The sequence below is a fragment of the Colletotrichum karsti genome, assembly GCF_011947395.1.
Source record: "Colletotrichum karsti strain CkLH20 chromosome Unknown Scaffold2, whole genome shotgun sequence".
Taxonomy (NCBI): domain Eukaryota; kingdom Fungi; phylum Ascomycota; class Sordariomycetes; order Glomerellales; family Glomerellaceae; genus Colletotrichum; species Colletotrichum karsti.
The window spans coordinates 907715-932945 of record NW_024065902.1 but is presented as its reverse complement, the minus strand read 5'-3'; the positions used below and the strand labels follow the sequence as shown (position 1 = coordinate 932945).

Genomic DNA, 25231 nt, shown 5'->3' with positions numbered 1-25231 from the left:
TTCGAGCAACACCACAAGCTTTGGCCTGAGCAGATTCATGCCAGTAAAATTGCTAGCCTCATAGCTCATTCACTAAACTTCTTCGCGCAGAACTTTGGGTGTCTTGAAGAAGTCCCCTTGACGACAAGCGCCCATGGCATTTCACCGATCGTCTGGCCCGTCTTGGCGACGATTCTTGTCCGCAAAGCAGTGATGATATGTGCCGGTCTTTGAAGGATTGAGGGTTTCGCGGTTAATAGCTCAAGTGCTGATGACACTTCGCCCGATGAAGAACATATGATGTCGTGGTGGACGTCAACGGCAACGCCGTCTACAAGCTAAGTCATTTAGCTTGCACTCGGCCAGCCCGCTGTCCCGATTGACTGCTGTTCTCACCGCGGCGCCGTCCCGCAGCCACGCCGCGCGCCTGCTCGGGCTTCGCGTGTCATTCAGGGTTCCCCAAGCGCGCTCAGTTGTACAACGGGTCCGGAAAGGTGCCGAAAACATGACATCGCAGGTTTACTGAACTCACCTTGAAGTACATATAAGACTGAATGGAATTCTTCATCTCAATCAATGCATTTACTACATCACACATCCTGAAAGAACAAAACCATTTCTCAGATATCCTCACCAACCGACTTTCTGCGTTACTTCTCAAGACCTTTCCAATCTATGAACGACGCACAGCGCCGAATCTCAGAATCACTCCATCACAATGCTCTCACTCACCTGGGCTCTTGCCCTCTCTGGCACCACAGCAGCAATGGCTGTCAGCTCTACCAATATTAGCGAACGTCATGCAACTACAACTACACCACCACAACCGTATCCCACAGAAGACACACCGTGTGCCATCGCCAAATCAAGAGCAAAAGCCTTCCTATCGGCTGAACCAGAAGCCACAAAAGCTTGGGTGCTTCCTTCGATAGCTTACGACTGCCTTACCTCCATCCCCGTCGATACGCAGAATGATATGGACCTTCTCGACTACTTGGAACCTTACATCGAGTTTCAAAGTACCTTGGAGCCTCTCGCGGCTCCTCCAGACTTCTATCTCATTCCAGGCGTCGACATCCTCGCAGGGCTCGGACAGATTCGAGCCAAGTTGAGCAACGACGTATATGAAAGTCAACTAGAATTTGCTCTGGAGCTTTTCTATCTGGTGAGAACCCTTCTGCTGCTGGTCTACAGCTAGGACATTGATACTAACAATGCGACAGTTTGTTCAAGCTTCTGATGGCCATTTCATATACAAGCCGGCTCTCCTCGATGTCTTTCAATTTGGTAGCCTCTCGTCTGTTGTTTCTGTTTCCGACGACGGCACTAGCCTCCCTAGAGTCTATCTTCGGAGCGATTTTGACCAGTTCGTTGCCAATGGTACGGATGTATTTGATATTGAGAGCATTGATGATGTACCCATCGTCGACTTCCTCGAGATGCAGTCATGGCGTGCTTTCAACCAGGACCCAGATGCTCAGTACAACTCCTTGTTCACCAACCCAGCCCAAGCCGCACAGGGATCCGGCGACGGGTTCTCACCCAGATTCCCTGGTAATTACTCTGCTGTCCAGGTGATTAAGTTCACCAACGGAACCACTTTCAACGACACTGTTGTCGCTGCTGTTTCGGCCAAGTTCATCGACTACATTGGCTCTGCCGGTGTAATTCACGAATATTTCGAGCTCCCAGTCACCGCGACACCCACATCCCCGTCGTCTACCAGCTCCACCGCTTCTTCGACCGCATCGTCGTCAGCAACACCTACGACCACTCAGGTCAAGGGTTATCCTCTTCCCGTCGTCAAGCACGCCCACGACTGGATCTCAGGCTACTTCATGAATGGTAGCGAGTACAACGACACTGCTGTGCTGTCCATCCCTGCCTTCTCTCCGTGGTCAATCCCTGAGAAGGATGTCAACGGTACTTTCGAGCTTACCGAAGCCCAATCGGTAGTCGCTGAGTTTTTGCGGAAGGCCAAGGATGCTGGAAAGACGAAGTTGATCATCGACGTGCAGGCGAACCCAGGCGGTCTGGTATTCGCCGGCTTTCAATTGTACAACCAACTGTTCCCTACTGCCGACATCTGGGATGGAAACCGCCTTCGTGCGAATGACGCCCTGAACGCCCTTGGCTCCACCGCTGAGAAGGTGGCACCGGAGCTCCTTATCGACGCCATCACTTCTGTTTACAACGCGAGCCACGACTTGTATGACTCTTGGGCCGACCTCTACGGACCGGAATTCATTGGAGAACAGAATGTCACTCACCTTCTGAGGTATAATCTCACCCAGCAATTCGACTTTAGCACTGAGGAGCAAGTTTTCGACCCTGAAAACATTGTTGTTGTCACTGATGGCCAGTGTGCTTCTACATGCACTGTATTCACTGGTTTGTTGTTCCGCGAGCAGGGGATCCGATCAATCACCCTCGGTGGCCGCCCTATGGAGTCGGCAATGCAGACTATTGGTGGAGTAGAGGGCGCACAGGTTCTCAACTTCGTCGACTTGCAGCAGTTCGTCCAACAGGTCGGCATCAACGCGTCCCAAAGCAACATGACACAGTATCTCGAGGCCGCTTTCGATGTACTTCCCAGCCTCTCGGATCCTCCATTGCTGCCGGCTCTCTCGGATGCTGGATCATTCAACTTCAGGAATGCTTATGCCAGGAACGACTGGAACGGCTACCCAGAGCAGTTCAAGTACGAGGCCTCCAACTGTCGTCTGTTCTATACAGCTCAGATGATTCTCGACCCTGTGGCCATCTGGAATAGCACTGCCCAGGTAGCTTGGAATGATGGGAAGTGTGTTAACGGATCGACCGTCAACGCTAACAGCACGATTGGCGATGACATTCTCGACTTCGACAAGAAGGTTGCCAGCACTGTCAAGGCTTATGAGGGACCCGGTAGTTTGTCCTTCAAGGGCGACTATGAGGGTCCTCAACCTTACACTCTGAAGTCCAGCAAACGCTCTATACATGAGCACCTGGCACCATCTGCGGATTTCGTGTATCAGGTCAAGCCCAAGATGGCTACATGGTAGACTTGTGTGGATTAGATTACACTAGACTTAGACATAGATTTTCGTTAAAAGAAGTAACATATGATCACAAGAAAGAACCAGCAGTCTGTGTGGTGAATTGACCTCAGAATCAGACTACCTCGATACCTTCATAATTCAATCTCCTACTCGTTCGTCTTCAATAACCTCTTTGATACCTTTTCATCCTATTGCCCTTTCGAACCATCACCTGGTCACTTCATGCTCAACGGACAACCATTGCCTATTTTGTCAAACGCCTACGTCGTCGGGCTTCAATAGTCCTTGCGTCTCGCCAATCTCACTTCTAGTACCAAATCTGGGAGCACAGATATTTCATGGTATGAAATACGCCTCAGACACAGCTTCATATCAGCATAACTGACTGGCAGTGATGTACCGCAAGGCCTCACAGATTCTGCCTCCCAGCTTCTGCCTCTAGCAAAATGTTTCCTTCCCGTAAAAGAAAATTTCCAGAAATAATGTAAGTCGCATTTGAGCTTTATGGAAAGCTTGCCCCATATGGCACTCCTCGCCTAGTAATTATTTCTTTTTACTGCTCTAGATATTAAGTCCGGGTACCAATGCAAACTGTACCGGGATGAGTTGTGACTGGCCAGAAGCTCGGAGACGCCCCACCTTATGATCGGCAAATATCCCGATGCCAGCTCGGAAGAGCCCCACTTGGATATTTAGACTCGGAAGAAGCGGGTCTTCGGCGGCCCCGTCAATCACCACTTTGAGCTCTATTTTGATGGAAGACGACTCTCCCCTCGTGGAAGACCGGACTGGAACTTTCTCAACCTCAGGAGAGACAGCGGTAACTCCCCGCCATTCCGCTCCAACCTCTTTAGATCTCAACGGCGTTTACCGACGCCCACAATCCGTACCGGTGCCGGTTCGGCCAGTGGTTTTCCATGTCGTTCATGTTGCGCCTCAATATGTCTTGAAAAATGCTGTCGTAATGAACGATTAAGCCCCTTTACGAAGTCTTTTATTTGGTGGGGTTATCCCGAAGAAACTGTCCAGTCGTTCAAAATAGCTTACGACTCAGGACTCACATCATGCAAGTATGACATCCATCATTACCAGACAGTCAACTACAGAAGCCTGCTGAACGGAGAGACAATGGAATATAGGTAGAGACACGAATTTCATTTCTTTCTTCGGCAACTCAAATGTTGATTTTTGGTCCACAGAATGTTGGCCGGCCTAGTGCTACATTCCGTCTGGGCGCGCTCTCCGCTGCCTCCTAGCTTCCTCTCGGCACGATGCTGTTGGAGCTTGACTCGGTTTAAAGCTTGGCCCCCAATGTTGAACCGCCATAAAATCTTACACCCTGAATTGCGGAGTGAAATTCTCCGCCTGGGCTAGAATAACACAGTGAGGTCCTGCCGTGCGCTAGTTTCCGTGAAGTAAAGATTCATACTAGCACCTACAGGGCAGACGCGTAACACGCTGACACCGACGCACGAAAGATTGCACAGGACCGGCATGACGTGGAACCCCGGTGATTTGATGTTGGTAGGGTGCTAAATCAGACAACTTCATGCAAGGAACAAGCCCCAAAGAGCGGAAAGATGGATCCCCACACGAGCCAGGTTCGTCCCGACTCCCAGCCCTACCAACCCGTGTGGTATTCAAGTTCGTCGTGGCTGACGTGGATGGAACTTGCCGATATAGGCGCTGATCGGCCCCCACGATGACTACCGGGCCAACTGGGGTTGTTGCGAGAACTCCAGATCACAGCTCTACTGCGCCTCTGCGCTATGAGGCGTACTGCCGGGCCACGTGTGGGGAAACATTGTCAGTCTCTATGCGACTTGCAGTGGTAAGGGTAGGATACTGAGGAAGATACTCAAGAATGTGAAAATGATCGTGTTTATAAAAGAGGACTATTTCGACCTCGTTTTTCTCCTCCTGAAACTCACCACCACCACCTTTCGTTTCCTCTTCTCCCCATTCCACATTCGTTTCAACCCTAATCTTCAGACGTTTCAATACAACAAACACCAACATGCCTCACTTCTCCAGAGCGGCTGCACGCGCTCTCGCGGCAGCTGCCAGTGCCTCCTCTCTCGCCGACGTCTGCACTGTCGAGAACGTCCAGAACGCCCTTCCGGCGAACGGCACCCTTCTCGGAATTGACCTCCTGCCTTCCACCGTCACCGCTGCGGCGGTCTACAACGCCACCACCGGAGGCGGCGGCATGGGCGGCGGCGCAAGCACCGGTAGCTCCCAAACCTACACCTACTGCAACGTCACGGTTCACTACACCCACACCGGCCACGGCGACACTGTTGTTCTCAAGTACGCCTTCCCTAGCCCGTCCGACTTCAAGAACCGCTTCTACGTCGGCGGAGGAGGTGGCTACTCGCTCTCCAGCGATGCTACCGGCGGTCTTACGTACGGAGCTGCCAGCGGTGCTACCGATGCCGGCTACGATGCTTTCAACAACGATTACATGTCCCAGGTCCTGCATGGCAACGGCTCCATCAACTGGGACGCGACCCACATGTTCGGGTACCAGGCCCTTGGTGAGATGACCCAGGTCGGCAAGGAAGTCGTCAAGGGTTTCTACAGCTTGGCCACCGACCAGAAGATCTACACCTACTTCGAGGGCTGCTCGGACGGTGGTCGCGAGGGTATGAGCCAGGTTCAGAGATGGGGCGAGGAGTACGATGGTGTTGTTGCCGGTGCCCCTGCTTTCCGCTTCGCTCAGCAGCAGGTCCACCACGTCTTCTCCTCCGCAGTTGAGCACACCCAGGATTACTACCCTCCTCCTTGCGAGTTGGCGAAGATTGTCAACTCTACCATCGCTGCCTGCGACTCTCTCGACGGAAGAACCGATGGTGTCATCTCCAGAACCGATCTCTGCAAGCTTCAGTTCGATGTGAAGACCGTCGTTGGCGAGTCTTACTACTGTGCCGAGAAGAACAGCACTTCGCTCGGCTTCGGCTTCAACAAGCGCGGTCTCGGCAGGAGGCAGGCTGCTGGAAGCACCACCAGCTACCAGCCCGCTCAGAACGGCACCGTCACCGAGCAAGGTGTTGCGGTTGCTCAGGCTATTTGGGAGGGTCTCTTCAACTCCCAGGGTGAGCGTGCCTACCTTTCCTGGCAAATAGGTTCCGAGCTTGGAGACGCTGCCACCACTTACAACTCCGAGTCCGGCAAGTGGGAGCTCAGCATTCCCTCCACCGGCGGCGAGTATGTCACCAAGTTCGTCCAGCTCCTCGACCTCGACAACCTCTCCGACCTGAACAACGTCACCTACGACACCCTGGTCGACTGGATGCAGACCGGCATGGTCCGCTACTACGACAGCCTCCAGACCACTATCCCCGACCTTACGCCCTTCCAGTCTTCCGGTGGCAAGCTCCTCCACTACCACGGCGAGTCCGACTCCTCGATCCCGGCTGCCTCCTCCGTCCACTACTGGCAGTCTGTCCGCTCCATCATGTACCCCAACATGACCGACGACCAGGCCCAGGAGGCTCTCCAGGACTGGTACCAGTTCTACCTTGTTCCTGGCGCCGGTCACTGCGGCAGCAACAGCCTTCAGCCCGGCCCCTACCCCCAGAACAACATGAACATCATGATTGACTGGGTCGAGAACGGCAACAAGCCCAGCCGTCTTAACGCGACCGTCACTTCCTCTACCAACGTCAACGCTGGCGAGACCCAGATGCTCTGCCAGTGGCCTTCTCGTCCTCTCTGGAGCGGCAACAGCTCCAACTTCGACTGTGTCAGCGACGAGAAGTCGATTGACAGCTGGACTTACACCTTCCCGGCCTTCAAGCTTCCCGTCTACTAAGGATACTTGGTAGTTTTGGGTATATCTCATTTTCTCATTTGAAAACATTGACAGAGCTGTACAAAAAGGAATGGTTTCAAGTCTGATATGAGAGGAAATTTTGTTGGGGAAGTTTAGTTGGTTTTTCTTCTTCGCTTGTACACTTATTAGCATTGTCTTCATCCCTTTTTGAAGTTCAGGCCGTACATAGATCGAATCTTTTCTTATACTCAGAACCTCTATCTCAACATGAAGCTTGCTGTACCGTGCTACCATCGTGATCCTTGTCGCCATCTGCCCGAGGTGACATGGTCCTGAACTTGATAGTAAGAAAAGTGGCGCTTGGAAGATTATGTCAGTCTTTTCTCATGTTGACATGTCTTCTCGTTTTATCTCTGATGAGTGCCTCTGCACTTAGAGTCGGGTGACAATCATCTTGGGCTCTTCGACACGCGCCGGAACGCATGGCTTGCTTGCGGGCATACTCTCAACTTGTTTCTCAATATTTGCACTTTTTTAAGTGCCGAAAATCTTTAAAAATCACAATGTGTTCAATCACGAACTATTCCTTAAACCATAAGGTCAACAGTAACTTGCAATTGAGTTGACGGCCGAGAGCAAGAGCGCGCCACATCTGTGTAACCGCGGTTTCTAATTATAGATCGTCAAGCCACATTCCCACTTTCAAGCCACGAAGGATCTCCCTGTGCCGCTGCGCTAAGCCTCTTTTGGCATGGCAGCCTGTCACTAAATTGAACACCTGGGTCTCCGCGCGTCGTCTTCACATCCCTTACTTCTCCAGCATCAGAGTGACCAGATTGTCATTCCGTTGCCCTCTCATTTCTCTCTTACCTTGTTCCTGTTGGCTTCAAGTCAGAGACCTGCCGTCTCGACTGTCCTCTCTTTTTCTCACGAGACCATCGGCGTTTGTCGGATCGTCATCGAGCAGCTTGACAGGTCATCAACGCATCATCTTCTGGCCCTTGAGGTAGTCAACAGCACACCTTTCATTTTGATTTTTGTGGACCCACAACAAATTCATCATGTCGAACAAGAGGGACGATGATATCGAGAGCAGCGGGATGGATGAGAAGGACCCAGGTGTGCGGGAGAGCTTCTTGCCCAAGACTCCGTCTCGTCAGCAGACGCCCGTCAATGGCTACAGAGGTGGCATCCTCTCCCAGCTCGAGAACAACTCCGGTGCCGCCGTCCTGGCCTACTGCTTCTCCTCGATCAGCATGACCGTTGTGAACAAATACGTCGTGTCGGGTTCCTCTTGGAACCTGAACTTCCTCTATCTGGCCATTCAGGTAGGCCCCGCAATGCCCTCTCACTATCAGAACTCGCTAACGCCGTTCCCTAGTCTATGATTTGCACGGCTGCAATTGTATTCCTGAAGCAGATGGATCTCATTCCAAGCGTTGCTGCCTTGGAAGCCGGCAAGGCGAAGAAATGTACGTCCTCAGCAGCCACCTGATGCACCTGTGTACCTCCCAGCCGTTCTAACACCGAACCAGGGCTCCCCGTATCTGTGTTCTTTGTCGGTATGATCTATACCAGCACGAAGTCTCTCCAGTACCTCTCAGTCCCGGTATACACGATCTTCAAGAACTTGACCATCGTCGTTATCGCGTATGGTGAAGTTTTATGGTTTGGTGGGAGTGTTACCCCGCTGCTTCTGCTCTCCTTCGGCTTCATGGTGCTCAGCTCTGTTGTTGCTGCGTGGGCCGATATTCAGGCTGCCTTCAACGGCGCCGGGCACACGGCGGAGACCGCTGCTGCTATTTCGACTTTGAACGCCGGGTACGCGTGGATGGGACTGAACGTCTTGTGTACTGCGATGTATGTTCTGGGTACACGCAAGTTCATCACCTCGTTGAACTTCAAAGACTGGGATAGTGAGTCTTCGATGAATCGCTGGGCGTTATGTCTGAAACTGACCGCAACCTACCAGCCATGTTCTACAACAACCTGCTCTCCCTCCCTATCATGATCGTCTGCTCTGTGGTCACCGAGGACTGGTCGTCGGCCAATCTTTCCAGGAACTTTCCTGCTGATACGCGCAACAATCTCATCATCGGCATGTTCTATTCCGGCTTGGGTGCGATTTTCATCTCGTACTCATCCGCCTGGTGCATTCGCAAGACTTCATCAACGACATACTCTTTCGTGGGTTATCTCAACAAGCTCCCGCTCGCCATTAGCGGCATCGTCTTTTTCGATGCCCCTGTCACGTTTGGTAGCATCACGGCCATTCTTCTCGGGTTCTTCAGTGGCCTTGTCTATGGCTATGGCAAGATGAAGCAGCGAGAGCAGTCGAAGCAGGTGCTCCCTACCTCTCGGCCGGCTATGAGCGCGAGCTCACAGAGCCAGAAGGACGCATCCAGCTAATAAGGCGATGCCATCTATTCTACTCAGAGGTGACGAGATGGATTCCGCGGTTGTCGTAGTACATGGTGTCGTTAGAAGGACTTGGCAAGAGGTTAGTTCATAATGCAATAGAGAACCTCTTTCATTAGTCGGACTTCATCCCATCGCGTGTCATTGTATCACAGCACTTGATGTTGCGTTTGAGTCTGATTAGAGAAGACACCAATGTTCACTTCAATCAACATCAAACATTTCATATTTGAAACGAACATTTCACAGTAATGTTCGTGCCTGCTCATCAATACCCAACGAAACATGTCGAGGCTCCGTGTACTTCGATACTTGTGCAACCCTTATGTGGAAAGTACATCGTTAAGACACAGAGCCTGCAACCACGAAAGATGAGATCAAAGTATCCCACACAGAAGCTTATGCGCCTGTTTTAAGGCTGCCATCCGGCAACGTTTGAGCGAATCGAGGGTCGGGACCCTGCGTGTTTTGCTTTCCTCGCGCGATGCCATCAGACGAACCGACCATATCTTTCCACAATCCGAGCGGCCCTCTTCGAGAATTAAACTGACTTGAAATGGCCACCGAAGTGTACTTTGAAACGCGACCACTGACTTTTGCTCATTGTCCAACAAGAGCTGCGGTTCTAATTTATACGTACTCGGCCGAAAGCCTCGTTCAGGTGTTGGTTACATTCATAACTCTGTCGTTTATGGTCTGGAGTTATCTTTGACTAGACGAAAGACGAGACTCATTTGAACATACTCATGCCTGTAGGGAAACTTCAAGCGAGCAGACAATTCAAAGATTACAAGTTCGGGGTGACGTGACTGTTATCCAAAAAGATCCAGATGGCGTTTAGCAAGTTGATACAGCGGTAGCATAGCAAACTAAATACCTGATATCTGGCAGATATATAATCCCATCATGACCGGCTGGAGGGCAGTCGGACTCAGGAGGAGTACGTCCTTCGCAGCTGCAATCATGCCCACTTGCCAGGCTGTAAAGAAAGACTCTTTGGATATGGCCACAACCCTTCAACTTTTGGTCGGAGATCTGTATCTTACAAAATGGTTGGACATTCATAGCAAACGCACGGCCAATGAACGAATAAGTACAGCAGAGTTGCTCATCGGCAAGCTTTGGCGGGTTCACTGGTTCAATTCAAGGACAACGGCTTTCCAGAGCCACGACGCTTTTCTGGTTAGCTTAGAATAACGTCCAGTACGAAATCCAACCCACGTGGAAACTTGAATCCACTTTGACCGATTATCAAATGAATTTCGATGTACACAAATCCGATGGTGTGGTTCACGAGAAGATAATCACTCGTCGTTGACAAGAGCCAGTGGGACTCACACCAAGGATACAGGGGCGAGGGGTCCCTGTGAAGCAGTTGATAGTGGATCCAGGCACCGCACAACGGACTCTAGTCCGTCTTCGATGAGTCTATGATATCAACGATTGCGAGCAACTGACCTGTGGATACTCGCCTGCGATGCCGCTCAGCCGATGAAGAAAAACGTGATGGCGAAAAACATGAGTCGGGGATGTTTCGCTCGAATCCCGGAGTTGCCAAGAAGGCGGGGGACGTGGGAAGCTTGGGCACGTTATGGTCAGCGGCCAGCAGAAATGGAGAAGGTTTGACAACGCATAAACGACGTCCAATGCGAGCTGGCCGTTTTGTCCATATGGCAGGGCCGCAGAGATTCATGTTGTCTGGTGTGTTGCAGACATTTGATACCCTGGGATACCATTATCCAGTCCGAGTTGATATCGCCCTCCTGTACACCATCAATTGTCCGCCGGTCATCGGCGGCTTTAGATTGAAGAGTTTCTATCAAGTGCCATCGATGTCGCGTCTACTTCGTTTTTGAACTAGCGCTGGCAATCAAAGAGCGAGTCTCTGGTCTCGACCACACCAGGAAGAAACAAAGGTGGGGTTTTGTGACGTCGTGGAGCTGCTCGAAAAGCTCACCCTGGTCAGTTCCTCATGCAGCCATGTATATATAGCAAGGGGGCGCGTAGGGAGTTCGGGGTCTTATGGCTTCATGGGCGGTTCTCTGGACTGCATATAAACCACCTGAGATTTGAATGAAGTGAGCATATCACTGCGGGGTTTACTCTGGACGACGAGCCATTCACGCAGGGCGTAATTCTTTCGCCTTTGAGCAACCACAGGAGCAATGAAAGTGGACAAGCTGGGGGGCAGCCGGGTCGGAGCGAGCGGAATGTGGACAGACGGGGCACAGGTACCTCCACATGGCTGCAACTCAAAGTCACTTTTTAACTGTTAGGCATGGTTTCTGCTTATCACGTTCGTTTCAATTGGACAAGAAGTGGTGTGTCGATCTGCTGCGATTCCCATTTTCCCCAGGCTGCTCAGGCCAGGATGGGTCCTCCCCGCACGGCATTTTGACTCGGCCCCAAGCTACTGTTCCAAGCTGGTCACGCAAGCTCACGGTGTTGTTGCATCTTTTTGAAACTGTGAGGCTAACTGACCAATGTGGCAATGCCTCCGAGGCGTGTTAGGTCGAGCTCTGGACCATCCCAATGTGCGCGTCATAGCAACAAGAGCAGGCCTTAGCTGCGTCTTAACAGGATGATAACAAAGGTGGACAATCGTTTTGTTGCCTCTCTCTGGCCCCGAGAAACAGGCGCCAGGGGCGAGAGAACAATTGGAACAATTTGGAAAACCTCGCTACGCTTGATCTAGATTATCTCGGACTCCTGGACCCTTAGAAATTTGCCATCTGTGGCTTGGTCTAGCTGCCTCTCATCATTTGTCATACAACACCCAAGCTCCTAAGCTACCTCACTTCCCGAGTACCGCGCCGCCTCCAAACCCCCACCCTACCATAGTACGTTGAGAAACGAGTACGGCATGGATGGCTGCTGTCACACGTTAGTGCAAGATAAACGGGAAATAGATGTGAGCGCACAGTGATCTTCACTATGTACTCGGCCCTCGGCCACCCCTCCCAACCGCCAACAAGATTCTAGCCATTGGTCATGCAAATGGATGAGGGGTCGGGGGCGTGGCTATGGTCTAAGACCATAAAACGCGGGGTTCTCGTCCCTTTCCCTTTCTTCCGACGAGCGAGTCTATTTCTTTTCTTTGCTTTTGCCTCTTACTCTCAATTGAAGACGCAAAACAGGTCCCATCAATTATACGACATCTTATACCAGAAGAAGGAAATCATACACAATGGCAGAGAGCAAGTGTCCAGCCACGCGCCTGATGAACACTGGCGGCGGTGGCACCAAGAACCGCGACTGGTGGCCCGATGCTTTGAAGCTCAACATTCTTCGCCAGCACACTCCCGTCACGAACCCATTGGGTCAGGAGTTCGATTATGTGGCCGCTTTCAAGACCCTCGACTACGAGGGCGTCAAGAAGGACCTCACAGCTCTGATGACGGACTCCCAGGACTGGTGGCCCGCTGACTTCGGTCACTACGGCGGTCTCTTTATTCGTATGGCTTGGCACAGTGCTGGTACTTACCGTGTCCACGATGGTCGTGGAGGTGGTGGCGAGGTAAGATCACCGCAAGACATCCTTTGTCTGTCGGATTTATGACACTAACCACGTCAACAAACAGGGTCAGCAACGATTTGCCCCTCTCAACAGCTGGCCCGACAACGTTAGTCTCGACAAGGCTCGTCGCCTTCTGTGGCCCATTAAGCAAAAGTATGGCAACAAAATTTCATGGGCTGATCTCATGATCTTGGCTGGAAACGTCGCCCTTGAGTCCATGGGCTTCCAGACTGCTGGTTTCTCCGGTGGTCGCCCAGACACTTGGGAGGCAGATGAGTCCGTTTACTGGGGAGGCGAAAACACATGGTTGGGCAACGATGTCCGTTACGCCCACGGCCACGAGGGCAAGGCCGACTCGGGAGTCCTTGACGGTTCTCAGGACACCAAGTCCGACATCCACACCCGTGAGCTGGAGTCGCCACTCGGCGCCGCCCACATGGGTCTCATTTACGTGAACCCTGAGGGTCCCGATGGCAACCCCGATCCCGTTGCTGCTGCTAGAGATATCCGTGTCACCTTCGGTCGCATGGCCATGAACGACGAGGAGACCGTTGCCCTCATTGCCGGTGGTCACTCTTTCGGAAAGACTCACGGTGCCGCCCCTGACAGCAACGTCGAGGCGGAGCCCGAAGGCGCCCCGATTGAACAGCAGGGCTTGGGTTGGAAGAACAAGCACGGCTCCGGCAAGGGACCTGACACTATCACCTCCGGTCTCGAGGTTACCTGGACTGCCACTCCTACCAAGTGGAGCAACAAGTACTTCGAGTACCTCTTCCAGTTCGACTGGGAGCTCACCAAGAGTCCCGCGGGTGCCAACCAGTGGGTTGCGAAGAACGCTGAGCCCATCATTCCCGACGCCTTCGACCCCAACAAGAAGCACCTGCCTACCATGTTGACGACCGATCTGTCGATGCGCTTCGACCCCGAGTACGAGAAGATCTCTCGCCGCTTCCTCGAGAACCCCGACCAGTTCGCCGACGCGTTTGCAAAGGCCTGGTTCAAGCTTACCCACCGCGACATGGGTCCCCGTTCCCGCTACGTCGGTCCCGAGGTTCCCAAGGAGGAGTTCATCTGGCAAGACCCCGTCCCCGAGGTCAACCACCCGGTCATCGACAACGGTGACGTCGCCGCCCTGAAGAAGGAGATCCTCGGCACCGGCGTTGACCCGTCCAAGTTCATCTCAACTGCTTGGGCATCTGCCTCCACCTTCCGTGGTAGCGACAAGCGTGGCGGAGCCAACGGCGCCCGCATCCGCCTCGCACCGCAGAAGGACTGGGAGGTCAACAACCCTTCCCAGCTCAAAGAGGTTCTGCAGACCCTCGAGCAAGTCCAGCAGAAGTTCAACAGCTCCGCCTCTGGCGGCAAGAAGGTGTCACTGGCTGATCTGATTGTCCTCGCCGGTGTCGCTGGTGTCGAGCAGGCCGCTCGCAACGCAGGTCACGACATCAACGTCCCCTTCACCCCTGGCCGCACCGACGCGTCTCAGGAGCAGACCGACGTTGAGTCTGTTGGTCACCTCCAGCCCTACGCCGATGGCTTCCGCAACTACGGCAAGTCAACGAAGCGCGTCAAGGCCGAGAACTACTTGGTCGACAGGGCACAGCTTCTCACCCTTTCCTCGCCCGAGCTCACTGCCTTGGTCGGTGGTCTGCGCGTGCTGAACACCAACTACGACGGCTCCAAGCACGGTGTTCTCACCAACCGACCCGGTGCTCTGACCAACGACTTCTTCGTCAACCTGCTCGACATGAACACCGAGTGGAAGGCCACCAGCAACCCCGATGTCTACGAGGGCAATGACCGCAAGTCCGGCTCTAAGAAGTGGACTGCTACCCGTGTAGACCTCATCTTTGGTGCTCAGGCTGAGCTGCGCGCTGTTGCGGAAATTTACGGTCAAGCTGATGGCGGCCAGAAGTTCGCCCAGGACTTCGTAAAGGCCTGGGATAAGGTCATGAACCTGGATCGCTTCGATGTCAAGAAGGGCTCCAACTTGCCAAGCCGTCTCTAGATCCAGATGAAGGGTTGAAAAAGTTGTAAAACTGTTAGGAATTATGATGATACGTCTCAACTTCTTTTGTGTTATGAGACACCCAATGTAGTCTATTATTTCTGCAGATAGGGTCATGTACTTTTGTCCGATTCCAATACCCCGTGTCTCTCGAGCTATGTGATCTATACAGACGGCCATTTGAGGTGATTAATGTCTTACTTGCGTAGGTTCGGACTATTCCATGTGTAATGTTCCCCATGTGCTGCAAAGTTTGGTGTTGCTGATCCGGTAAACGGCCCGCTCCGACTTCACCCGCACGTTTTCCCGAGTGTTACAAGCGATAATGTCGGGTGACTGTCCCATGCCTTGCCACTCGTTCGAAGTTTTTCAACACCAACAACGATCATGATGCATCATTTTGACTAGCATAAGTTTGCTAATATGCGCAGCGTGCGTCTAAGTGACCGAAGGGACAAGAGGAATTCTCATAGTCTTATATCCAATTATTTGGCGATGAGATGCTATTTTGACATACAATGGTGAGTCTAGTGGATGATTGACACTTCTCCGACACCGATAAGAGATGTACGATAGCCAGAATGAGCATATGCGATCAATCCTGCAGCAAGTAGGTTCCCATTGCAGCCAATCCCGCACCCTCCCCCTTTTCCTCCACTGTTCGCTTCATCAGCCGTTCAAACAGATCCAGCCCCTCAGTACTGACCCTCTCCTCACGAAGGGTATCCATGATCGTTTGCAGTCCCTTCAACTGCATCGACACGGGGTTTCCGAAGTTCTCATTCCAAGCCTCCTCATCCAAGGCCCGCGCAATGTCCGCAATATGCGTCAAGAAAGTTGTGAGCAGAGGTAGGACGATCTTCTTCATCGGCACCTCTGTAGAGGGCGCTCCCTTGGCTCCCTTATCGGGTCGCTGCCGCTTGAGCAGGTTCATCGCAACAATAGCACCGGTGAACATGCCGTTCATGGCGGCGAGGGCGGCGATGTCCCAAAGGCTTGCCGCGCCGGAGTCCTCGGCGACGTAATGGTACTTGCCAAGCGGTTCGAGAATCGCGGCCACTTTGGACAACTCGGCTTCGTTCTCCCCGCTGAAGTACATCGACGAATGCTCGGTCCCGACCAGTTCAGGGGTGACCATGATCGCGCCGTCAAAGTACCTCGCGACGCCGTTGGATTTCAGCCAGCTTTCCATCTCGCGGGCTTGATTGGAGGTGCCGGTGGTGATGTTGATGACCGTCATGGATCGCCCGGCACCGTCCAGAGGCAGGATGGGCGAGAGGAGCTCCTTGATGTTGTCGTAGTTGGAGACGCATATGACGATGGTGTCGCTGCGGAGGATAGCGGTGCGCAGGTTAAGTTCGAACACGGCGCCCATGTCGACGAGCCCCATAAGGCTCGGCCGCTCGGGGTTTCTGTTCCACATCGTGACCGTCAGCCCGGACTCGCGCCAGATGTTCACCATGGCGGCGCCGATGTTGCCGACCCCGACGAGTGTGACGTCCGTTTTAGACATTATTGGCAGTTGGTACGGTTTGGAGGTGAGACTTGTAGTTGATCTCAAGTGCGAATAGGTCTTAGATCCAGACATGGCCATATTGAAGTCGTGCCCTTATATCGAGAACACGAAGAAAACTATCTCGGCGTTTTCGTCCGTCTCGGTCTTCTGAGCTTACAAACTTTATGGAGCTTTTATGCATCGCATTTCATTCTCCCACCTCTGCCGATACTCAGTCCGTACGTTTCGGTCACTCGGTCTTCGCGGGCTCCGGGATACATGGCTCAAGAGACGAGATGACATTGCTTTGGCACGAAAGTTGGTGAGTCTTAAAAACATCTGGATATGATATAAATCAGATATTTCTATTGAATTTGTGCATGCAATTACATAACTGATCATAGAGCACATCTTATTCATAAACGTTTTCAGAATGCGTGTTGCATCTTACAACAGGCCTGCAACACTTCCTAATTTTTGATATGATACAGCAGAAATCTTGCCTCATTGTTATTTTCAATATGGAGAATGAATAAACTCTGACTTATCTCCTCTCGAGAACTAACAGTCATCAATTTCCAGTCTCGTATTTCGGCCAATGATGTTGAGTTCCCAAGTACCCGTGCTGCGATTAACGTCGGAATTCGAGTCCCGGTCGGTCGCCGCGGAAAACGTGGTGATCTTCGGGCCTAGGATGCTTTCTCCCGCATCTTTGGCATTCCAACACTGGAATAGTCTTGTCTCCATACTATTTGACGAAAGGTGCTGAAATGGAAGTTGCAATGAGGTTGTATAATTAAAAGAGTGGCTCGCCTCTAAGAAGGGGATCCTAGTATCTATGGTTGCTAATCCTGAGCCCAACGAAAATCAATCATCAACATCACGGCATGACACATTATTTGCCACATACCATCATTCCATCTATGTTTCATGGTAAAACCCATTGTTTTCATGTTCAGGAGTCCATGACAAAGCTTGAGCAGCTTGATGCCGGCGACGCGGCTTTCTGAGGCTCTCCTTGCCTGGTGCGGCGGCAGCGTCGAGGAAACAGATTGTTTCGCAACCGCTGATGGATCTTCTTATAGTGTTCCCTCTGTATCAGTGAGTCAGTACGAAGCACATCGCATTTTCAAGGGGATTAACTGACCATATTGTCCTTGCGGCTAAAGATTCTATCACAGTCGGGATGCAAACACCGGACGGCCGGCTTATGAGAGCCCATGTGTCGCTGAAAGTCCTTGCGCGTGGCAAATCCCACACCCGCCTGCTGGCAACGCTTCTCGGTGCAGAAGAAGTACTTTGCGTGACCGCGGAAGTGTTTCCGTAGATCACACGCTCTTAGAAAAACGCGGGACGAGCAACAACCAGCGTATCGACAACGCCAGTTGCCGGCGACGTCAAGGTAGCCCATCTGGTGCAGGTCTGCCGGGCCCCATCCTTCAACCTCCAGCTCTTTCGGCGGTGACCTCGGCGAAATGTTTCCACTGCTTGGGGAAGAAGGGAAGTTGAACTGCTCGCTTGGCATTGGCGAGAACTCTGGAGGTGGTGAGGGAGTCGCAAAGGCATTGTTGAATGTGTAGTCCGTATCTACGGTGAGAGTGGGACTAGTAGCCATCAAAGGCAAGTTTGTCTGGAAAGATTGGAATGAGAATGGGTAAAGGAAGCTGTCGAGGCTATCTTCAGTTGGATGCGGGATCAACTGAGAGTCGAAGCTGTACCCTGCTGCGTTGCCGTCGACGCTAGGGAAGAAGGTGTAAGAGGTCTCCTCGAGATACGACTCCATGACGCCTGATACCTGCAGACAGTGTGTTTGATAGTGAAATGAAAATAAAGTCAAAAGCAGAACGCAGAATGCCGCCGTGAAGTTAGTGAACCGTGATGTGAGAAAAGCAGTAGGTATCTTGGCAAGAACTGGATCTACGCTGACGTTTATGTATCTTACGATCCAGATTTGCTCCATCACAAATCATACATGCAACTCATATAAACAAGATGGTATAGGTCCGTGTCGAATACAACGTCGGCGGCCCCAAACACCGGGGGTGGTTCGTGTGCATGGCTTCCGGAGAAGGCCCAGAATGAGTCGATGATCGATCACCAAACGGCCTTACGGCGGCTGAGCACGATCCGCAGGACGTCCATTCTCGGTCCGCCCTCCATCGGCACATGTATTAGACTTTGAGGAATCGAGCAGATCTATTCCCAAATTAGGGACTACCGGCCGACCGTTTCAATTGTCAGCCATTTGACATCGGCGTTAGGTTGCGGCGATGCCAAGGATCTCGTGGCACGAACAGTTGGGGAAATGAGGGGAGCCGCGGAAGAAGTGTGTGTCCGCTCAGATGCGATTCGTTAATCAGACTGGCAAGGAGGGCATGTTACAGCGTCAGATCGCCTGGAGATCACGAAGTTGCACAGCCCAATTGCCCGGGGTCAGATATAATTACCCCTGGTTTGAGTGTTGTCAACGAGGTTCGTGCGTCGCGGGACGGGATGCCACCGTCTTTTCTAAGCGCTGACTGAACTTAATAGAGAGTCTTAATCGATATCCCATCCCTAAAATTGAACAAGATGGCGGGGATATACCGCCTTTCATAAGATGGCGATGGAGGGCCGTCTGCCGGTCTGTATGGTTCCCTCCGCTGTGAGGTTGATTGCGATTGGCTCTTGGGAAGCTGTCAATCCAAACCGTGAAAGGTTAAGGAAGCGCAGAGTTCCGAGATGCCTTTTAAAGAGCCAATCGGCAGCCAGAACTTTTGACATGTCGAGACCGTCTGGGATTATCCCATGAAACCCGCCGAGTTGACAGACGTCTTGGTAAGTTCGTCAGTGATGTGTCCACGTAATAAACACGGCCTCCCAATCACAACCAAGTTTCCTTTCTGACACTTGCAAGTCACTCCCGTAAGGCTGGACGACAGGCCCGTCAAGCGTTCCAAACGGATAAAAGTGGCTCTTTTCACATTGATCCCTAGATGCGATTCGCTCATGGAAATCGACCTCAGCCACCTCAGCTGCATGACCCGAGACGTCAAGTGGAGTGTCGTCCTCCCCGTTGACTGGATCACCAGTCATACTTGCCATGATCTGCCAGGCGTGCCAACGTCACGTCTTTGATCTAGGCTCCTCGAAACTGCCCACCTTGATAACTTGACAATGCAGTGAAAGCCACGGCGAGAGCGGCGAAGGTAACGGCGAGGATAGCGACTAGCACGTCTCATAGCTTCCGTACAAACGGCGTTCCGGCGACGATCATCGACAGCGGAGGCCTCTTCTCCGTTGCCGTGGTCTTTGCTTGGGACTTGACAGGATCATCGGCCGAGAGCAGGGTGGGATTTCTTTCTTTCCTGGGCCGACTTCACGTCAGTTATAGTTGTTTCGTTTGACAATACTAGCGAAACATTAATCCCAGCTCGGCTTGATGCTACCCGTTGATTTACCCCGTCTTGCTCGTCAAACCTGAACGACGCCGAGTCGGCATGTTGCAATACCGCCCCGATGGCGGCGGGAGGCCGCAGAAACAGCCACCAGCATCGAAAGATGGCATCAGAGTGACGAGCATTAGAAGGTAATAACGGATTTTGTTCTCCTGTCATCGCTGTTGTGGGCGTGAAAGGTGAGTCTTTGTTTGGTTTGATTGAGAGATACACACATCTCGGTGGTGGCTTATTGGTGGGTCGTAATAGCTCCAGCTGCCCTTCCAGAGAACCCCAAATACGTAAACGAACAAATCATGAGATTGCATACAGGGCGTTCTGGAAAGTCCAAACGGAGGGTGAAGTACTAGTATCAAAACTAAATACGGATGGCAAACTTTGAGGCTTTCACACGGTCCAGATCCGTGGACCCGATTGTGGTAACGTTGTACCCGCCGTGGCTGCCGAAATTCAGATAAGATTCGTGATACTGCGTTTGTGAGGGGGTGTTCGTGACATAAAGTTCACACATCGGGTTCAAGAACCGTAGGGCTGGTGTAACATTGGATGTTGCCGTGTTCCGCCCACGATTATCCTATCAGGTAGATGAACCACCGGATCGTCATGAGTAGCTCGGTGGTGTACCAACCAGTGATGGTGTCTCAGCTAGTCTGATTAGAATTCGGGTACAGGGGAAGTGGGCAAGCTTTGCTGCTTAGCTATGGAAAAGGAAACGCTATCTTCATGGTGAGAGCTTTGCGATGGGTGTCCGCGTATGGTTGAAGACCGAGTCAAAGGCGTGCACCGAGTGACTCACCAATTCTACTTCAGTTGGTTCATCTGAAGCAAAGGTTTTCTTCCTAAGTCATGCTTGCAACATCGGTCTCAGATAGTTACCAATGAGTTGGTCTCAATCTCATCTTCAAGAATTAAAATGAACAGTCAGGCGAGCTGTCGACTTTTGCCAATGTCAACATCAGCTATCACGGAGCCACGCAAAACCCATGCAAGCCTTTGCCACTGACGGCCCCAGACTAGTCTACAATCAGCTGCTCATCAAACCCGCGGGTGCTGTCATGAGCCGAGAGGATGCCAGGTATCACAACCTCCGTTGCCGCATCCGCTCGCAGTGTTCGATTCACATTCTCTCGTCACTGACCCAGTCGCCTACTTAACTTCTTCAGTGACCATCCACGTCAACTCAGATTGGATGTGTCCCAGCCTTAAGTCTAGTAGGTTGTGACCAAAATCTTGGTTCACATTGGGAAGGTTTGTCGGGTGAGAGCCAAAGCTTCAAATCAGATGACGCCCTCAGATCATGCAGTCGTTGCAGCGCGTCTGAAGGAAGTGAAGGCCAGGGTGTTGTCGGATGAACTAGGTCGGCACAATCCGTATCTCACAATATGAGGAATAATACGAGTTTAGCCGCAATATCCTGCAAATAACGAATGAAGCGAGGAACTCAGATAACTGCACAAACTGAGCTGCGGTTGATGACGTCGTTAGTTATCCAAGTTTCTTACTTACCGCGACGGCCGCGAGGGATTTCCCTGGCGGTTCTCACCAGAAACTTTTCCGTGATCCACCGGAGGTCCACCGGAAGCACGCCGGTGGCTCCCGGAGCGCTCACTGGCCCGAAGTCTCGGTCTGATTCGGCGCTTCCGTCCTGAGACGACATCTGAGAAGATGAAGGGCATTGAGTCAGTGGAGTTCACGTCCCTGAAAAACACGGAAAATACGTCATGTGTGGAGATGAAGAAGTGGTCCTGGCATCTGAAGAAGATGCCCCGCGTCGGTCAAGGAGGGGCACTCGGTGAAGTTGTGCTCTCACCGACACTCACCGAGAAAACGGTCCTTCACGACTTGAGCTTCGTTACCTAGAAAACTCCAAACAAAAACGACATACCAGTTCTAAGCCTCAGCTACAATATCGTCGAGGCCTCTCAAAGAAATGAATCCAGCCGTGGCGCAAAAGATTACCGTCCTCGTCTCGAGGTGCCGGAAGCAGAACGTTGTGCCATCTGCAGCCAGCCGTCAACGTCCCAATCGGAATCCACAGCCCGTTACGATTCATGAGTAAGCCCGGCAACCGGCGAAAGCTTTATGGCTCATCCCACTCTAACACCACCACCCCATCCCGTCCGTCTCGCCGCTCTTCTCCCGCCGCCCCCATGTTCCAGAGCCGCAGCAGAGCATCTTTATTAATAAGATCAACAATCTCGTCCCTCCGCTCATCCTCTTCCTGTACTACACTACCTTCGCTCCTTTCACAAACCTTCGCCTCACCCCGCCCCTCCACCACAAAACTCTACCGCCGCGCCATCATGTCCTCCGCAGTCTCCCTCGTCGAGTCGGCCAAGAAGGCCGCCGCCTACCGCGCCGTCGACGAGCACCTCGACGCCTCCGCGCGCTTCGTCGGAATCGGCTCCGGCAGCACCGTCGTCTACGTCGTCGACGCCATCGCCGCCAAGGGCCCCTCCTTCTGGTCCAACATGACCTTCTTCCCCACGGGAAGCCAGTCCAAGGGCCTCATCCGCGCCGCCGGCCTCCGCCTGTGCAACCTCGACGAGAGGCCGCTCGGCCCCGACGGCAAGCTCGTCGCGCTTGACGTCGCCTTTGACGGCGCGGACGAGGTTGACGCTGACCTCAACTGCATCAAGGGCGGCGGTGCCTGCCTGCTCCAGGAGAAGCTCGTCGCTATCGCCGCTAAGAAGTTCGTCGTTGTCGCTGGTGAGTCGTGACACCTCCTGGACCTGTGACGAGCGAGAATTCTGACCGAAATGACAGACTACCGCAAGCTCTCTCAAAGGCTACTCACCAACTGGAAGGCCATCCCCATCGAGGTCCTCCCCATGTCCGCCCCGGATGTCCTGGACCGTCTGACGGACCTCGGCTCCGTCAAGCCCCTGGTCCGTCCCGGAGCCCCCGCCAAGGCCGGCGAGGCCGTCACCGACAACGGCATGTGGATCATCGACGCGCCGTTCCCCCAGCTGCTCCTGTCCTCGGATGTCACGGATGGCGCCGCCCGCAACGCCGCTGGCGCGTGGGAGGTCTCGGCGTTGGCCAAGGAGCTGTTGCTGATCCCCGGTATTGTGGAGATCGGTATCTTCCACGGCCTCAACGGGCTGCAGGCGGCCCAGGCCGGCAAGTTTGGTCTTGCGCAGAAGCCGGTTGCGGCCTACTTTGGTATGGAGGACGGTAGTGTGAAGATGACTGGCGCATAAGAGGGATATCCATGATTTAGAGCGATTTGAGTAGAACGGAGTTCAAAAGGTCAAACCAGGTGACATTTACTTGAATAGGATTATTTACAGAGGCATGAAGATAGCGGTGACCGACACTGTGATTCCAACTGTCAAGTCGACTAACCTTCTCCCCCAGATGTCGCACTTCGGGAACTTCTACGAGAGGCCCGAATTGGCATCGAGGTAAGTCCGACTCCGCATTTACTGCGCTCTCAAGCATCCAACACCTTCCAACCACCAGTTAACAGGTTAGTGTAGATCCTCAGAGGATCATACTTCGTCCGGATGGCCTTGAGCTTGGCCACGTTCGCAGACGGATAACTCTGAAAGATGCGCTGACCCTTTCCGGCATCGTTCAAGTACAGATACCCACCAGCAACGCCCTTGGCCTCAAGAGCCGTCTCAATGTCAACTGTGACAGTCTCGGCGAACTCGCGCGCCGTCACGTCGTCCTTGGCGTTCTGCCACGACAAGTTCTCCACAACCCAGAAATACGGCGCCTTGGCCGGGTCGACACCCTGCGGATCAGGCCCGCCTCGGCTGATGCCTTGCTCGATGAACTCCTTGGTGATGGGCTGGAATGAGATGGAGGCCGAAAGTCCAACAATGGAGGATAGCCTGGAGTTCGCGGCTTCGATGAAGGAGTCGTGGACGAGGGCGACGGCTTCGCGGTCAACGACCAATGACAGGACACGAAATCTGAGGCTTGGGTCAGTTTTCATCTCAGAAGTCTAATCTACTAGATCTAGCTCACTCTTGACGGAGACCCGTGGGCTGCAAAGCATCGACAGCGCTGACATACTCGGCAAGAGGCTGCAACGCATACGAATCATCCACAGGCACAAGCACCGGGGACGTGAAGTTCTCAAAAGCCGTCCCGGGGGCGGTCTCGGAGTCGTAGAATCTCGCCGCCGCATACGCCGTGATGTTGTACGATGGGTAGGTGAGGATAGTCGGAATGATAGCCGCCTTGCCATCGGCAGAACCGTACTTCCCAAAGTTGTACACGGCGTCGAGGTACTTATCGCTCTCGTTCTGCGCATACTGAGAGATACCAACCCAGACCTTGGGCGACTCGACCGTCTTCAGATCAAACCGGGTGACGATGGCGAAGGAGTTGCCGCCGCCCTTCAGGGCCCAGAACAGGTCCGAGTAGGCGTTCGCGGCGGTGGCCTCGACCACGAGACCGCTGGCCAGGACGGCCTCGTAGCGCACGACGTTGTCGGCGGCGAAGCCGTACTGGTTCGAGTAGAATGAGATGCCGCCCCCGAGCAACAAGCCAGAGACCCCGACGCCGCCGACTCGACCGCCGACCGCCGCGAGGCCATAGGGTTGGAGGTAAGAGTAGACGTCTCTCCATCTGTTGCCCGCGCCGACTGATACGGTTGCCCTGTCTTCGGAGATGGCCAATGATGTCAGGTTGGATGTCGACAGCAGCACGCCCGTGGACCCGATGCTGTTGGAGCCTACCACGGGCATGTGACCGCCGCTGCGGACTGCGAACTTGGTCAAGCTGAGGGTGAGGGTAGTGACGGCGAAGGAGACTTGTTGGGCGTCCTGCGGGACGAAGACGCATGCTGGGCTGTCGTGGGCCGTTGCGGACCAGTATTGCGTTTGAGTCTCGTAGAGGTACCCATCGGAGCCGGCGAGGAAGGTATGTTTCGGATACTTCTGGCTCAGAACTGAACAGGCGATCTTCTCAGAACCGGGTAGACTGGCGACAGGCGTGGTAGTTTGAGCTGCTTCATCGGATGCCGCAACGGCCGGGAGAGAAAGATAGGCTGCAATGGCAGATGCAAGATGTTTCAGACCAACCATGGTGAGTGATGAACTCAGCAGCGCGATATCAAATGAGAACGATCGTGGGTGAGGCTTTCAACTTTTGCCGTTCTCCATGCCGTGGCGATAATATGCATTAAATGTTGACCGCACCTAGGGTCCCGTAGACCTGCAGAATGTCGTTAGTGATGGATGCCAGAGTCGGCTGCGACCTGCCGTAGCGGCTACTCCCGATTCATCCTATTGGCAGGTTGGATGCGGTGTTGTGCACCCGAGATGAGGCGATGGTTGCTGGTGGCAAACCCCCCGTCGATACCCTTGCAGGACCCATGCTCAGCTCTGTTGGCGTCTTCAAAACGCGAGAGACTTATGATGGTCTATACAAATATCCCAAAGAAAACTCTAATGATTACCTCGTTCGACAAGATAAGGCGATAAGGTATATAGATGATCGTGGACCGCCTGAGCGAGGAGAGTCGTAATGCAATGGTAGTTACAACTCAGGACAGCCACGGAACAAGCAAAGCATTCGTCACATTTCTTATGCCTTTTGATTAC

General features: G+C 53.0%; 8 protein-coding genes across 8 annotated transcripts; 5 read left to right on the top strand and 3 right to left on the bottom strand.

The window, feature by feature from the left end:
* Window positions 1-697: 697 nt before the first annotated feature.
* Window positions 698-3023, top strand: CkaCkLH20_00826 (peptidase S41 family protein; the record flags this gene model as incomplete). The annotated part of the gene is made up of 2 exons (XM_038883546.1): window positions 698-1144; window positions 1203-3023. 2 exons carry the CDS (start codon window positions 698-700, stop codon window positions 3021-3023), a joined length of 2268 nt encoding a protein of 755 aa, XP_038751141.1.
* Window positions 3024-5037: 2014 nt separating this feature from the next.
* Window positions 5038-6834, top strand: CkaCkLH20_00825 (uncharacterized protein; the record flags this gene model as incomplete). The annotated part of the gene is made up of 1 exon (XM_038883545.1): window positions 5038-6834. One exon carries the CDS (start codon window positions 5038-5040, stop codon window positions 6832-6834), a length of 1797 nt encoding a protein of 598 aa, XP_038751140.1.
* Window positions 6835-7856: 1022 nt separating this feature from the next.
* On the top strand, window positions 7857-9204 carry CkaCkLH20_00824 (putative gdp-mannose transporter protein; the record flags this gene model as incomplete). The annotated part of the gene is made up of 4 exons (XM_038883544.1): window positions 7857-8123; window positions 8177-8267; window positions 8331-8711; window positions 8768-9204. 4 exons carry the CDS (start codon window positions 7857-7859, stop codon window positions 9202-9204), a joined length of 1176 nt encoding a protein of 391 aa, XP_038751139.1.
* A 3196-nt stretch (window positions 9205-12400) lies between these two features.
* CkaCkLH20_00823 (bifunctional catalase-peroxidase cat2) lies at window positions 12401-14738 on the top strand (the record flags this gene model as incomplete). The annotated part of the gene is made up of 2 exons (XM_038883543.1): window positions 12401-12730; window positions 12795-14738. 2 exons carry the CDS (start codon window positions 12401-12403, stop codon window positions 14736-14738), a joined length of 2274 nt encoding a protein of 757 aa, XP_038751138.1.
* Window positions 14739-15333: 595 nt separating this feature from the next.
* Window positions 15334-16251, bottom strand: CkaCkLH20_00822 (uncharacterized protein; the record flags this gene model as incomplete). Its single annotated transcript, XM_038883542.1, has 1 exon — window positions 15334-16251. One exon carries the CDS (start codon window positions 16249-16251, stop codon window positions 15334-15336), a length of 918 nt encoding a protein of 305 aa, XP_038751137.1.
* A 937-nt stretch (window positions 16252-17188) lies between these two features.
* CkaCkLH20_00821 (uncharacterized protein) lies at window positions 17189-18016 on the bottom strand (the record flags this gene model as incomplete). Its single annotated transcript, XM_038883541.1, has 2 exons — window positions 17189-17326; window positions 17381-18016. The coding sequence occupies 2 exons, from the start codon at window positions 18014-18016 to the stop codon at window positions 17189-17191; spliced, it is 774 nt and encodes a 257-aa protein (XP_038751136.1).
* A 3957-nt stretch (window positions 18017-21973) lies between these two features.
* Window positions 21974-22873, top strand: CkaCkLH20_00820 (ribose 5-phosphate isomerase A; the record flags this gene model as incomplete). The annotated part of the gene is made up of 2 exons (XM_038883540.1): window positions 21974-22379; window positions 22437-22873. The coding sequence occupies 2 exons, from the start codon at window positions 21974-21976 to the stop codon at window positions 22871-22873; spliced, it is 843 nt and encodes a 280-aa protein (XP_038751135.1).
* A 233-nt stretch (window positions 22874-23106) lies between these two features.
* On the bottom strand, window positions 23107-24712 carry CkaCkLH20_00819 (FAD binding domain-containing protein; the record flags this gene model as incomplete). The annotated part of the gene is made up of 2 exons (XM_038883539.1): window positions 23107-23593; window positions 23649-24712. The coding sequence occupies 2 exons, from the start codon at window positions 24710-24712 to the stop codon at window positions 23107-23109; spliced, it is 1551 nt and encodes a 516-aa protein (XP_038751134.1).
* Between the last annotated feature and the right edge of the window lie 519 nt (window positions 24713-25231).